General features: G+C 46.3%; 1 protein-coding gene across 1 annotated transcript; it reads right to left on the bottom strand.

The window, feature by feature from the left end:
- Nucleotides 1-321: 321 nt before the first annotated feature.
- On the bottom strand, nt 322-10,905 carry LOC134012647 (serine/threonine-protein kinase N2-like). The gene is made up of 22 exons (XM_062452173.1): nt 10,604-10,905; nt 8,267-8,567; nt 6,711-6,865; nt 6,151-6,274; nt 5,832-5,986; nt 5,153-5,366; nt 4,670-4,852; nt 4,434-4,543; nt 3,778-3,921; nt 3,566-3,641; nt 3,304-3,478; nt 2,834-2,972; nt 2,586-2,716; nt 2,428-2,497; nt 2,247-2,338; nt 1,919-2,095; nt 1,767-1,829; nt 1,587-1,663; nt 1,348-1,490; nt 1,017-1,124; nt 792-872; nt 322-703 (listed from the first exon to the last, which is right to left on the bottom strand). The coding sequence occupies exons 1-22, from the start codon at nt 10,625-10,627 to the stop codon at nt 500-502; spliced, it is 2,946 nt and encodes a 981-aa protein (XP_062308157.1). The 5' UTR covers nt 10,628-10,905; the 3' UTR covers nt 322-499.
- Between the last annotated feature and the right edge of the window lie 5,072 nt (nt 10,906-15,977).

Below are 15,977 nucleotides of genomic sequence, written 5' to 3'. Positions count from 1 at the left end.
CCGAGTCCAAAGAAATCGAATGAACATTTGGCAACTTTGGTAGGTTTTCAGTGATGGTTACTACAACGTTTTGTGTTCCGTCAATGTTTAAGGCATCTTTAAATAAAAACAAGAAACATAGGACCAGATTAGGTCATCGGCAGACAAACGGTTTTTGTCTGCCAATTCTTTAGCAGACACAATTCAAGCCATTCACTCGATCCCCAGTCCATCCTTTTTTCATATGAAAGTGGCCAAGAGCTGATGCAGAACAGGTTCATATGACAAGAGCAACATGAGTGATAGAAGACCTCTACCTTAAAAAAATGGTACACTTAAAAACCTTTTTGATGTCAAAACTTTCTGGAAAAAAAATCTGTTTAAATCCCTTATGGCACAGACAGCAGCATAGCAGGACCCAACCACGGGTGCTGTCATTGTTTCGTATCTGCTGGGTGCTGCTGCTGCTCTGGTGCCGTTCACAGTGTCGAGGAGGGCGCAGGGTGGCTGGGCGGAGGGCTTAACACCAGTCTGCAATGTAGTCAAAGTCATCAAACATTTCCTGTTCGCTGGACGTCAGAGCCCTGGGCTCCCTGGGCGGGGTCAGGACGGGAGCCTCCGAGGTGAACTCCTCATCAAAGTTGCTGACGTCTTCCCTGCCCTTGATGGTGGGGACAAAAGGTGGGCGGACCTTCTTGGCGAGCAGGCCGTCCCAGTCCATGTTCTGAGGAGTAAACGCAAGAGACAGGAGGTCAGGAAGATAAACACAAGTCTGTTTCGGCCAATGTAAACAACGTATGGGGGGGACGTACTCGGAAGAAAGGATGCTTTTTGACCTCCTCTGCGTCTCGCTCGCCCGCCCCGAGACGTCTCTCCGGGTTTCTTCTCAAAAGCTGGGGATGGAAATGGTCCGAAGATCACGTTACGTGCGTCAGTCAATCGACGGTAATATTTTCTGGGTGCAATCATGTATATCAAGTCCTAAGTTCTGAGTACGGTATCATAAACTAGACAGGATCCTTCTAATTAAAGCTCACCCGTCTCATAATAGAGATAGCTTCCGTGGTGAGGAATCTGGGGTAGCGAACTTCATCGTTGACGATGCTGTCAAATACTTCTTCTTCATCGTCCCCTGGGAAAGGAGACTACCACCACGGGGGGAAAAAATACAAAAATGATGATGTAAGTATGAGATATTTAAAGACTGTGTTTTATATGGTAAGTTCTGGTTTGTGAAAAGCCTCAAAATAAAATAAATCCAAACAGATAACAGACCATTACAACCGCTGCGGTTTCATTAGATTCAACTTGTCATTCTTTGAAAACAACAGTGGCAGGCTAGCTTAGTTACCATGGTAAAGCACTCACCTCCCCAACCAGCATCTCAAAGATGAGCACCCCCAGGCCCCACCAGTCCACAGCCCGCGTGTATGACGTCTCCGTCAGCACCTCCGGAGCAAGGAACTCTGGTGTGCCGCAGAATGTACTAGTCCGGTCTTGAAAGCCCATCCCTGCAGGGGGAAAAATATCCAAAAGATACGTAAAAAATTCACTACAACACTCGATACAGCGGCCTTATGCCGACAATATGAATATGTTTTACCGACCTTCTTTGCAAAGGCCAAAGTCGGCGATCTTCACATAGCCTTCTGTGTCCAGCAACAAGTTATCAAGCTTCAGGTCTCTGTTGAGGACATTCAAAGGTTAATCAGAAGGCCAGGCTGAGGGGCCAGGGGTCATTTTTAAATGACCAAATGTCTCTGTAAGGGTGCTGAACGTATAAACACCTGTAAACAATCTTATGGTCGTGAAGATACTGTAATCCGAGGACGACACAGCCAGCGTAGAACCTGAGGGGCAGAGAGATGGAGGAAGTTTGACACAGCCGGTTTCCTAACGGACTGTGGCGAGGATGAAGAGGATGGAGGCCTTTACTCACACCGCCCGGGGTTCGGAGAACACGTCGGCGTGGATGTGCATCATCAGGTCTCCGCCCGCCGCGTACTCCATGACGAAGCACACATGCTCGCTGGTCTGGAAGCAGGCAAAGAGGTTGACCAGGAATGGGTGGTGGATGCTGTTCACCGTCTCAAAGATCCTCTTCTCACACATGAGGCTGCGCGGAGGAGGGAAGTCAGATCAAGTCGCCTGAACGATCATCTTGGAGGGTTAATGATCACGGCCAAACGTATCACCGCTGAACACCATGGGTGGATCGAAGAATGTAACCGCAATCATATCTTTGCTCGTTTTAAAAGATGTCCTACCTGTCCACCTCATCACGTGACACAATGTCCCCTTTCTTCAAGGCTTTAATGGCGAACATCTCCCCTGTGCTTTTGTACTCTGACAAAAGCACCTGTTGAATGTCAAGGTGATTAGAAATCTGGTGACGGCATATCATCGTGTGACGTTAATGAGTCAGTCAGTGAGACAGGGTGACCGTACCTTGCCGAAGTGCCCCCGGCCTAAAACGGACAAACATCTGAAGTCCTCCAAACTGAACTGGGACTCTGGTCTAGACGAGAAGAGCAGTCACATTTAGATTCACATCCAGGTGCTTCACATCTAAAACACACTTGGAGACTTTAAGTCTGAGGGCAAACCTCGTTTCTGTGGTGTGCTGGGTAACGGGGGGCTCGCGTTCGGATGGCGGCTCCACTTCCTGGTCCAGATCTGATTGGCCCACCACGCTGTTCCTACTGTCATTCAGGAAGTCAAATGTAGACAGAGCAGCCTGGGGGAAAGCACGTCCAAACATAAGTTCAAAAAGTCCAGAAAGGAAAATCACGTTTGTATTTTAAAAGTATGGAATACTGCACATTCCTACAGATAAAATACATCCCATAACCACCTGAACTTCCTGTCCTTCCTCAGTTTTTCTCCCCAACACTGGCGTCTCCAGAAGCTCTGTGATATCCAGAGCCATAGAGTGTCGCTTCAAGGGAGTAAAGAGATCTTCGTCATAGTCCAGTCTGGACACCGTTGAATCACTTTGAGGAGAGGGAGAGATATATGAGAGAGAGAGAGAGAGAGAGAGATATGAGAGAGAGATGGAGAGAGAGAGATATGAGAGAGAGGAAGAGAGAGAGGGAGAGGGAGAGATGAGAGAGATATGAGAGAGAGATGGAGAGAGAGAGAGAGAGATATGAGAGAGAGATGGAGAGAGCGAGAGAGATGGAGAGAGAGAGATATGAGAGAGAGAGGAAGAGAGAGGGAGAGATGAGAGAGATCAGGGGGTTGTTCAAGAGCTGGCCGACAGACAACATACATCTTATATCTCCATCTGAGTGACAGAGGAGGCTGAGAGGTGAGGGTGGTCACCTGATGGAGCCGGGCTGGGGGGCTAGCTCGGTGTACGTTTCAGGGCCCAGGTCAGAGGTCAGCTCCGTGCCCTGAGGGCTGAAGGAGCTGTTGACGGACGGGATGGCCCTCCTCACCAGACGACCCCAGGTGGCTATGTTGATGTTCATCTGGGGAGCCCGCAGGAAGGTCTTACCTGAGGGACGCGGCACGATACAGGGTGAGTACAGGACGGTGGGAGAACATCTAACCTTCATGCAGTAAACACAAACACCAACCGCACCTTGTTGTTTTGAGAAGATTTTCTTTTGCCTTTGTAGCTTCGGTCTCCTCTCGATGACAGGGTTGAAAAACGTCACCTTGTCGGAATAAAACCACAAAACACGATTACAAATATCGAACATACATGCGGGCGCGTGGTTATTAGAGTGTACGTTCCATTACCGGGGTACATTTGGCGGGAATGGAAGATGAGGAAGAGAGCATGTGGCGTACCTCAGCAAAGAGTTTGCCCTGGGGCTCCAGGTAGAGACACATGCCATGACGCTGGTTATCCAGAAAGTCTTCTAGCCGGAGGAACTTGACAGCGCACAAGTATCTCCAGTCCTTCCAGTACACAGCGATCTCCAGCTCACGGGACTGTGGGCCACACACAGGATCCGTCATGATTCTATTGCGGTTTTCCGCGAAAGAAACTAAACTTTGGCCCCCTCAACGGCTGTATAGACGTACTGTAGATCCTTCTCATCTAGCAGGGTTAGTTTGGGACCCTGGGAAACTAGTAGGTTTTGTGTAGTTGTAGGGTAGTTGTAGGGTTAAGCAGAACTTTGTCCTCAGTTAAACACCCACTGGTTGAAAGTCATGTCTGACTAAAAGACTACTGAGGGCTTCAGAGGAGACTAAGGCAACTTAGTGGCGGCTGTCCCTGGCCTCTGAGGAGCTTGCGCAATTTCAGATTAGCTAGCAGCCCTCACGTTGCCTGTCGTGAGACAAACTAGAGCTGTTCCACAAAGAAATTTGCAACACCAAGCTGATAGCTTGAGGATATTTGAAAAGGTAAATCCAGATAGACCTTGGGCATATTTACCTATACTCTGCGTGCGCGTGGGTTTGTATCGTATGTGTGTGGGTGGCGACTGATAAGACTGTACCCTGTCCAGTTCCAGTGTGAACTTCTGGTCCCAGGCCTGGTTACTAGCTGGTCTCCAGCTGGTCTGTCCCACCATGGCGTTGTCTAGCTTCAGGACAGCGCTGATCTCATCTTAGGGAGACAAAACACCAGACGAAACTTAACATCGACCAGAGCTTTCCGTCACTCTTCTCCCATGAGCCAATCGGCAGTCACGGTAGATGTGCAAGAGGCGGGAACCGGGTGCGCCGACTCAACTGGATAGGTCGTCAGACTTGGAGAGGGCGCGGGCGCTGACCCCCCTGGTTTTGTTGGCGCGGCTCAGCAGGGAGGAGCGGTCGGAGGGGCTCCAACCGGGGAGGGAAGTGGACGTGGCTTTGGAGCGACCGGGCACGCTCTCCAGGAGGTCCTGGCACCCCATCAGCCTCACCTCCAGGGTGCCTGGGGGACACGGGGACCACAGCCCTACACATCAACCACTGTTTTCTGAGACGATTGTAGGCCTTTTTTTCGGTTGTATTTATCGATAGGACAGTCTGAGAGAGACAACCGCAGGAGTGCAGGGAGGGAGAGAGAGAGAGAGAGAGGGGGAAGACATGCAGGAAATGGCCTGAGCCGAATTCGAACCCGGGCCCCTGTGTTAAGGGCATTGGTTACCGGAGCGACACCCATCCTGAGAAGAACAACAACAAAAAAACAACAACAAAAATCCCCATTGTTAGCCATGGAGGGAGAGCTTACCTGTTAGCGCTGCCGGCTTGGTGACTGTGCTGTACTGGTTGTTGGCAGAGTAAACGCTGTGGCGCGGGCTGAGGGCGGGAGACACCACCAGCTCCAGCTCCTCCATGATGAGGGAGCTCTTGGGATGGTTCTTGGGCAGTTCGCTCAGCCTCTGCTCCAGGGAGAGCTTGAGGAGGTCCAGCTTCTGGCTGGACTCGATAAACTGGGTCTGGGCCTAGACAACGAGGGGGCGGAAAAACATGACGACAAGCACTCAGGTCACGTTCCACGCTGGCGCAACACCATGGAGTCAGGTGGCTGAGCGGTTAGGGAATCGGGCTAGTAATCAGAAGGTTGCTGGTTCGATCCCCGGCTCTGCCTAATGACGTTGTGTCCTTGGGCAAGGCACGTACAAGGCCCGGTACTTACTGTAAGTCGCTCTGGATAAGAGCGTCTGCTAAATGACAAAATGTAAAATGTGAAATACACACACAAACCTGAACCTGAGATGTTAGCTGTGTGTGTGTGTGTGTGTGAGTGACTGATGGTCACGTCTTCATAGAACTCCTCCATCTCAATATTTGAGTTCAATGGACCACTACATAGCGTATTCTATACATATAACTGTGATAACAATCACTGACTGTCCAGTGGTGAACAGTGATTAAGGCACTGGAGACAGGGATTAGGATGGGATCACCTCAGAATAAGCCTTCTTCTCTGTGATCTTGCCAGAACCCAGCAGCTTCATGACGTTTCTGGCACCTTCTGCGACAGCAGACTCGATCCGGAAGTGATGTCGCAACTCCTCCAACCTCATGTCCAGAGCACTCGCCATGGGTTTGGCCACAGAGACTGTGGGGTCAGAGTCAAATGATCAATGTTACGTGATCAATGTTATGTATATCGATTTCCTGTAACTGTACTGTAACTGTACTTGTAAAGTGTATGGAAACTTTCTGAGATCGCTTTAGAAAACATTCCGGGTGAACTGGGCCTTAGTTCAGACTCTACAGTACCATCACTGTTCTCAAAGGCCATGTCGTTGTTCTGGCTGGCTTTGAGAATCTGCATCCTGATAAACTCGATCTTCGTCTTGCTGTCCTGGAGCATCTGCTGGGCGGTTGCTAGCAGCTTTCGATCCTGCGGAGGCACATTTGAACCTTACACACAACGGCGCATATTCCAGGGACTAAAAGGTTGCACTGTCCTCTCATTTTGTCCAATGACCTTCACGGTAAAATGTGAAAAAGGTTCTGGAGGTTGAGAGAATATGTTTCGCTCGCGCCCACTCCCTCCCCGTGGCTAGAGAGCTGTATAGTATCTTAGTCCCTGCAGACCTCTCTCTCTGCCATTTAGACGGGAGGGGTTGAGCTCTTAAACAAATGACTGCTGCCTGCCTTTGTTGCAAGCAACGCGGAGGAACAGGAAATTCAAACACAACCAAAAGGGCAGTTGGTGCAGTATAGTCGGGCGGTAGGGAGCTGGCCTTGAAACTGGAATACAGTCATAAACCAAGGCTGGGCCATATGCAAACAAACACAAACAAACAGTCGCTAGGTGGGTAGGATGGAGGTACCTTGGAGGATCCGTTGGAATACATTTGGATCATGTTTTCCGCCCCTTGTTTCACTTTCAACTCGATGTCGTTCTGTTTCTTCAGGGCCGCTAATCTACTGCTGCTCATCTTCGACTCGCTGCAGGGGGTGTCTGGGTTATCCTGGCACATTGAATCTACACACAACACAACAGGAGGTCAGGGAAGTCCGAAGGTGGTTGGCCTCTGGTTTAGCTGCCCTGACCAATGGGATCACAGAGAAGAAGGATGGAAAGCTGATGCTAAGCTGCGTCTGTTTTCTCCTCCAGAGATGAGATCTGTGCTGCGCTGAAGCTTGAAAACGTCATGGCTAGATAGGGTTAGCGGAGAGGTTAGCAGAGAGGAGACCAGTCAGAAATCAGGCCTTGGAACATGAGTTCACACTGGAACAGGCCAGGTTACAGGCTTCTCAAAGTCATAACACGAGAACATGCAGAGAGCCTTGATTGTCTATTGTGAAACGATTTGTTCACACTCACATTTTTTATCAAGAGTTGAGGAACGCAATTAACGATCCGACTGAAACAGTGGGACATATTCAGGACTTGTGTAGACAAGCTCTGTTTTTGTGTGTGTGTGGGTACGATACAGGGTTCTGTCACTTTCCCAGGTGAAATGGAAAAGCATTAACATCAATGGCAAACTTATGTAACTGACAAACAGAGTCCTGTCCTGGACAAACACAATAATACAACACCGTTTTCCTCACGTGACCTCATGTTCAAAACGAAAGCATGCACAATCCTTTCCTTCAACGCAAAATCCTTTGGCCATTTTAAAGCATACACGATTATGACATTATCGCAAAAAGAGGAATGGAGTTCAAATGTATATTATTAAATGTTAAGAATAAATTAAACATTCAATCTGGGTTGCCCAATACTTCCAATTTGTCATAATCTCTTTATCTTCAAAAGGCCTCACTGATATGTAAATATGTAAACATATTCCCTGCACTCTAAGGGATAAATCAATATAATCAAATAGGTGACACCTACGAACCCAACTATTGGTTCCTCCTCACCAAATTAATTTGCTTACTGAGGCCATGTGATTTATTGTGGGACACTGAAACTCTGCCAAGCCTTTATAGGCTAACCAGCACTGGGAAAAGACTGAGTATTATGCAATGGTGATTGATGTGGAGCAGGGCAGGAGTCCACATGCAAAGTGTGAGGCAGTGCACAGGGAGAGAACAGCAGGACACAGATAAACCCAACGTGTCTGAATGGTTCAACAATAGAAAAAGTATGAAAAAAGAAAGTACGAAAAAAAGAGAGAAAAGAAAGAAAAGTCTGGCTATCGCCTTATCGTTTATCTCATAACATAACTCTCTCTCTCTCTGTGTGTCTCTCTCTCTGTGTGTCTCTCTCTCTGTGTCTCTCTCTCTGTGTCTCTCTCTCTCTCTGTCTCTCTGTGTCTCTCTGTGTCTCTCTGTGTCTCTCTGTGTCTCTCTCTCTCTCTCTCTCTGTCTCTCTGTGTCTCTCTGTGTCTCTCTCTCACACACTCACACACTCACACACTCACACTTGTAATACCTGGCAGGTCTTCTGGGTCCTTCACCACAATGTGGGCGTTGAGCTCCTGCAGTTCGTGGTGGAGTTCCTCCAGCTTCTTGTTGGACTTCTTCAGCAGGTTGTCCACGTAGGCCAGGCTCTTCTTATCGGTGGTGACCCTGCGCAGGTTCTCCGCCCCCTCCTTGATCTTCAGCTCCTTGCGGATCTCCCTCTTGATCTGGTCTTTGATCTCCTCCAGTCTCTGCTGCACCATGGTGTCCGACAGGTCCAGGTTCTGGCCCAGGCCCAGACGCTCACACACCATGAGACTCCTGGTGTCTCCCTGGAAACGAACCGGGGGGGGGGGGGGGAAGGGGTTATTTTGATCCCGTCTCCCGACTATTGAAATTGTCATAGATCAACCCCAATATGAGGTCTGTCACCTAATAATCCACTGTTTCCCCCCCTGTGATTTGCCTGTAGATCGGTAATCTGGCTGTGGCGTCATGTTCTGCTTACGTAACGATCTAAAGTGGACTCTAATCTGCGGCTGGAGAACACAGAGCCTCCCCAGTGGAGCTCCTTTTCAATGACCTCAAACACACCAGCTGACTTCAACAAAAGAGCACAGGCCAGCCAATGACTAGGAATGCCTGGGAACACATCACAATGACCCGAAGCACTGTTACGCACAGACGTACACACACACACACACCGTGACGGATTTTTATGAACGCTCCTTGCGTCGAATCACATCCATTCAAGAACTGTGTTCCGATTTCAGAATGTTGCTGGCACTTTGCAAGTCGACATTCCCTTAAGTGAAATCAAGACTTCAGTGGTGTTTTCTACTCTCTGGTTTGGGCTACAGCACAGCCAGACCAAAGCTTACTCACAACAGGGATTACATTAAGTTGGTGTGCTTCATATGATTTAGAGGCGTACGGCCACAGAGCTGGGTGTTCATAGCCTCTGCTATCTATGGAATAGGGTGACGAGACATCGCTATAACAACTAAGTTACATTTTAATATATGTTTAAAAACCTCATCTAAGATAAATTCATAGCTTTTAAACATCTACTACTTTGATTTACAAAGCAAGGTGACTGACTCATTTAGTTCATTCTGAGTTATGGGTAACCAGATCGGAATATTTTTTGTACAGACCACACCAGTTGTGCTTGTTCTGCACAAATCACTCAATGCTGAGGAACAACTAGGCCTGTAGAACAAGAAGCAGAGTCTGTCTGACTGTAATGCTCTGTATTTTCTCTCCACTGACATCAGAATAGCTGATAAGCAGTTTGGAGAGGGCAAATCCTGCTAAGCCTTCAGACTGGATAAGATCCCATTGATGTAAACAGGCAGGTTAAGAGTTGGGTTACCGGTAAGGGTCTTAAAATCAAAACCAATGTGGGGTCCAGACACCTGGGCCTGTGTTCTTCAACAGTCTTGAGTGTAAGACCTGATCTAGGGGCCTTGAAAGACATGTTATGCAGCATGGTCCTGATGTTGGATCAGCATCAAGGCCTTAGTCTTGATAAACAGTCCCTGACTTCTGCCACCGTCACGTTTAAATCAGACACCCATTCATCGTCTCAAAGACTGGTGTGTTTCCAGTGATACTGTATCAAAGATGGGGCCACAATATCAGAAGACAGTCCATTCGACCGTAACATATGAGGGATAGGCTAGTTTGAACTTTTGTTTCAGTTACCTCTCCCTCTCTCTCTTAAACCCTTCTGCCTAAAGCTGTTCTTGGATGGGCGAAGAGAACTTTTGTACAAAGTCATACTTTATTATCGCTTGACTAATGTTAACACTGTAACAGTGGACACACGTGGTGTTACTCCAGAGGAAATAATTGAGCCTACTGTAGGTATGTCCATGTATAATCCACTTAGCATGCTTTAAGTATCGATCCCAGTTTGAATAAAAGAAGGCTTTTAAATCCTAGGCTTGACCACAGTGTTTAAAACACGATTCTTCGCAACGGACAGCCTACGTTTCGGTGTAGGGAACTTAGTGTTGACAATCACCACAATTACCGATTCCACTGAATATCAGAATTGAGAAGTGTCGAGTCATTGATTATTTATTTAAGATGATAAATGTTTCAGTTGCGGTTCCTGCAGCTGACCAGGTTATAGGCTACCTCCATTCTGGTGTAGCACTACCACCGACCGAGGTACCGATTGGACACATTGGTTGTTATCTCCGGGACAGACGGAGTTTAAAGTAGAGTAGTTTAATTTAAGACACTGATGCCTCCAGAATGTATAGTATGTGCGTCTATGGTTTAACTGTATCGCAGACAAATATTCAGCAAGTGTAATAACCCGTTAAATCTATTTATCTAGTTGAAGGGAGTTGCTTACCTGTAGGGAATCGGCCGCCGCCATCTTCTCGCAACTTTCAAACTCGGGACAGAGGATGTTGGGACAGCAACAGTCCTACTGAAGGTAGCCTAGCCTTGATTAGGCTACATAAGGAAACCCACTTCGCCTATCCTGGATTTACAAATATAGAATATCTATGCTGTGACATGATCAGTAGTTTAAAAAAGCCCCGTGCTGTAGAATATTTCCTTTTCGAAGTGCTAGAGCTAATTAAACAATCACAACCATCTTAAAATCTTGGACGCACGAAATGTCACTACATAACCACCGGCTTCTCTAACGATTGAGAGACTTAAGTTTAACATTAGGTTCAGCAGTTGCACAGAATACACTTCGAGTCATGTGATCAATTGTACTACTGTACACGCCACCCCCACCGGGCATTTTCCCAGGAAGTCTCCTAATGGCATTGCCTATGTGGGTGGGTGGGTGGGTGGGTGTGGTGGGGGGGTTATAATCACCTACCAAATCAAAAAGGTGCCAATGACAACAGTAGATCGTTGGGATATGCCTTGTCACCTGTTACCTTATTTTCCATCAACTAGGATATCTTTGGGTTCATATAGGCTATCATAGGATAGGTAGTTTATATCCGTCCGGTAAAAGGCCTTACTCTACTTTGTGCATATAATCTGTTTATGTTTTCAAATCCTTTTATTCAACATAAACATTTAGTAATTAGCACAGTACTTTCAATTATGATGAGCCTTTAAGAGATTATAATTCTTCTTTCATATTTGTCAACAGATTTAGAAAACAGATATTTCAGCTTGTTTGCAGCATTCAAAGGAAGTCAAAAGTGCAAGGAGAGTTGTAACTAACTTCCTCAGCAACCTTCAGAACAATGGTATTATGGCAGATTTGACTACAGTGAGGTGAGTAACCTATTCCAATTGTATTCCAATTGTTGAATCTCTGTCACCCTGTGCTTTCTTAAACCATCTTTACATATACAGTGGGATACTAAAGATGCCTGATATCTAGTATTAATAATGAATCCCAAATCATTTTAATACAGTACATTAAATCCACACCGCGCTAGTATAGCCAGTATTATTGTCATCACTAGAGCACTGGGCAACAAGCAGAGGATTCCTATAGCATACTCCAGCTTCCTGTTTGCGCTGTGCTGTCACAAACAAATAATATCCCAGAGGCTAATTTACCGGCTACATATTGAAACTCTACTACAGTGACACAGAACCTGACTGTATCACACTCAATGGGCACCTGTTTTTCTCTCTTCAACCCCGATTCTCTGGGCCCACAGTCCGGCATGTTTCAGATGTTTCTCTGCTCCAACACACATGATTCAAATGAATGGGTGTCGCCATCAAGCTCTGCAGCAGCCTGATAACGACCATGAATCAGGAGTGTTGGAGCAGGGAAACATCTGGAACATGCAGGACAGTGGTCCCTGAGGACCAGGTCCCCCACCCCCTCTTCCCTTTATAAATTCCTCTCCCCGATGAGCAGTCCACACCAGCCAGTCAAGGAGAGTTTGAAGTGCTTACCAGCAGATTAGGTAAAATCATGTTGGTTAAATCCACAATCATACTTTCATGCTACAATGGCGCCCCCTGGTGGTTTGGTTGGGTAACAGCATGATTTAAAAGGAGGGAGTACAGGAGAAAATTTCTGTTAAAATACATTTGAGAAGCTTTATTTTATTAAGGGTTTATTATATTCTAAATGGTAATTTCTATCAATTACCATTTACACTTTTCTTTTTAAGTAGGTATTTTTTCAAGGCTGTTTCATAAAGTCACTAAAGGTGTGTTGCATTTCCATGAAAAACCACTTGAGGGAGACAAAGTATATCTAATAGATATCTAAATAATAGTCTTGACAAATCCATTAATGTAATTGGTTTGTTTTCCATCAGTCTTTGTATTGAGAATCAAGGTTCATCCAAGTTCATTGACTACCAATGAAAGGTCCTTACAAAGGAAATCTTTTAATATGAGAGTGTCTCATGCATATCTGTAAGAAGATTGTGGTTCCTGAGAGTGCACAGCATGCTGGATTGTCACACACATTTGCTAGATTGTTGGCTGTGTCTGTATAGCAGGATTATTCTGGACAGAATGGTAGTTGTTTTAAGAAGGACTTGATGTTAAACATTACAGTTAATTACTAACATACATTCATAATTATAATTTGAATCCAGGTCTATGTATAACCACAGTAACACGTGTGACAAAACAGTTACACCTGTTTGTGTGCGCAAGAGATTTATTTTACAATTAATAGTCATTTTTTTGCAACTGAAACCCCTGTTCACCTGCCACTCATTACTTTGGACTCATGCATTTGAAATCGTCCATCTTGGCCAATGTTAATTGATTCTCCCAGCCTTGTGTAAATGATGCCTGTTTTCGCGGTACATGTTGAATAGGGAAGACAGTGTTTCCTATCTGTGAAAACGTACAAAAAGACAGTGTTCAAAGTTCAAATGTCCTATTCAGTGAAGGATTAAGACCTAAAGCCTCTGTGTTTTTCCAGGGGATTGTCTTCCGAGCAGATCCAATCTCAGAGCGCGAACAGATGGCGGGATTCATGTTTGTCAAACACCTTATCGGAAGGCATGAAGATGGAGGTGCTCGGTCAGGGGCAAGGTGACACATGTGGGTTCTCCGTGACAGGGGCGCCACCCGAGCCACGACACACAGTACGTGTTGTCATGCTTTATGAGAACGTCCCTTTCGTCTGTAATGTCAGCCTCATCACTGGATTATGTTCAGGAGCAGAACATGGAAGGGATTACCAAACAACACCGTTGCCTTTACTAGAGTGGACGGCATGTTAGATGATTTGTGGTTGGTGAATATTGTGTTTGTTTGTGTTGTATGAAGTTGGCAATATCGTGATTCTGTGCTATGGTCTCAACCCACACAATCTTCCAAAAGCTACGTTGCACAGTGAAGTCCTAACCCAGCTTGCATTCTTAGTTTTGTGATTGGCTGTTGTTTTCAGACATCCCCCCCCCCCCAAACCGAACTGTGTCGTCTTACAAAAGACCAATTAAAAGTGACAATATTTTTAGGTAGGTTCATCTGTTTCGACTAATAAAAAAAAAAAAAAAATGGATGCAGACTTAGCAGTACCCACTATGCTAATCCCATGCTGTCTCATGCAGCACGTTGAACAGACGTACAGCATCGAAACTGTAAATAGGTCTGAGGGCTAAATATCCGTGAGAATAATGGGTGTGCAGCTCTGCCCCCCCTCAGACAAAGTCCTCTCTCACACAGGCCATATGGCTTGTGTGGCCAGCCCCCAGTGCCAGCCCTGTACTGTGCACACAGGCTAACAGCTTGGTGGACACATAATTAATTTGCCCGGGCGTCTGCCATTTATTTTCCAACCTACATTTTGTTAATTGGACAGAGGAGGTTAAAATCAAATGAATGTCTCGGTACGTTAAGGCCACTAATTGTGTGGAATCTGCAACAGAGCTGCCATGGGTTGGGGTTGCTTGCGGGAATAAGGAGTCAGGGGTGATATTGGAGGTTGCTGGGAAGAAATATCCCAGGGAAGGGTAACAGTAAAAACGCTGTAATACAATAAGCCTCTGAGGACCTTGAGCACTCACAGACGATCACAACTGTAATTGTTTGATGGTATTAATGGCATATGAGCTGTCAACATTGCAGTGAAGAGTGGATCTGTTTTTGAGCTAGAAAGTAGTATCATTGTGTGTCACAGATATACCCTTACAGTGAAGGATAAATCCTGAAATTTTCCCATTTCACATCCTCCTAAGAAGATAAGTTAAGTTTTGTGGTTATTGCCCTTTTCAGGGCTACTTAGTATGCGTGCACCTGTTAATGTGGTAACAAATTGAGCTTCAATAACTCAATACCACCGCACGTCTACCCAAAATATCAGTGTTACTTTTAATACTGTATAATCAGTATTCAGTGTTATCAATCAGTGTTATTCCTACATACGAACCGGAGAGTGCTTGGACGTGGGGCTCTGGGCGGCATGTCTTATGGTCAAGTTCGTCGGGCCTGTGTTGTTTACCGTGTAATGGGTTGTGACACAAGCAGTGTTGTGTGGATTCTGGAGTGCACAGTGCTCTCTCTGATTGCTGGTGCGTCATTTTGCCGGCTTTGCTCTTTGATTCACTTAAAAGGCCACTGAGCAATCTCTTCCCCTCCCCCTCCCCCCTCCCACTCCCCTCAACCAATGTCGGATCAAATTTCAAATATGAATTTAATCAAGTTAATTGACTATTAAATACAAATGCAATTAGGAGCATTATAGTCGGAGTATAAATCTAGATGATGCTCGGTTTTCAGACTGGGTAAACATTAAATGATGAAGATCATTATTATCTAAATGATCATAGAGATGGAAAATGCTGATTGAGACAAAGGCCTTTATTCTGAAATCTTGATTTGTTACAGTACAATGTCACACAAGCATTCGGATATTTGCCAATGGTGCAACAAACCATGATGTGGCCTGTGGCGTTTGTTCATTTGAACTCAGTGATGTGCAACGCTCATGTAGAAGTCACACGTATTCCTTTTTCAACCGCTAAATCTTTCGAAATTCCACGCATGCCCCTCCCACTGTGTGACGGACAGTTCTGATTGGTCGGAAAGCTGAGTGAGTAGATGGCTACCTGTCAGGGATATCCACAGACGATCGAAGGGATCCATGAGAGAGCCTGCAGAGAAGCAGTGTGTGGTCCACAACAGACATCATGAAAATGCTCATCACCCTTCAGGACGATGTGTTTACCGTTGCTATGCAATGCTGGTGACAGGCCTTCAAGCCCAGCTATGACTATCGCTAATGAGAGAAAAAGGTTCTCGCCTCATATCTTTGGCACTCCTCAAATAAGAAACTATCCAACTCGCCTTTTTCCCGTCCAAAACATGGGCAAAGGCTAATGAGTGTGCATGCTCAGAACTGGTGAGACAGGGGTTAACGACAATACAAATGATGGCAGGAATTTTGGGTTGCACTCATCCAGGGGGTGATTCTGTGAGCTAGTTCCTGCTGCAGCTGCAGGGAGGGGTGTGTTCCTGTGGAGGCGCCCCCCCCACACACACACACACACACACACATACACACACCCCCCCCCCCTCCACACACACCCCACACCCCCGGAGCCGAGCGAAGCAGGGCAGGTTGTCCGCCACAGCAGTCCCTGCTGTTGTTAATCACCTGCCTCCACCCTACCCTCTCTCTCCCTGCATCTCTCTCTGACTCTTTCTCTCTCTCTCCTCCGCACTGATTTGCAAGAGTAGATTAATCAGAAAGCGGGGGCCTTGATGAAATTTTGCTGTTATTGTTCCCAATTTTAGCAACATCTTTTATTGTCTTCATCATTCAT

Source organism: Osmerus eperlanus, chromosome 26 (genome assembly GCF_963692335.1).
Source record: "Osmerus eperlanus chromosome 26, fOsmEpe2.1, whole genome shotgun sequence".
NCBI lineage: Eukaryota > Metazoa > Chordata > Actinopteri > Osmeriformes > Osmeridae > Osmerus > Osmerus eperlanus.
The sequence above is the reverse complement of the archived record's forward strand: the minus strand, read 5'-3'. Positions and strand labels throughout refer to the sequence as shown.

What these genes read in the sequence shown, in the direction of transcription:
- LOC134012647 (XM_062452173.1), bottom strand. Translation starts at nt 10,627, where the DNA reads ATGGCGGCGGCCGATTCCCTACAG. An exon ending in CAAGTCTGACGACCTATCCA is followed by an intron (nt 4,544 to 4,669) that starts GTTGAGTCGGCG and finishes TGTCTCCCTAAG; the next exon opens with ATGAGATCAGCGCTGTCCTG. An exon ending in AATCTTCTCAAAACAACAAG is followed by an intron (nt 3,479 to 3,565) that starts GTGCGGTTGGTG and finishes CGCGTCCCTCAG; the next exon opens with GTAAGACCTTCCTGCGGGCT.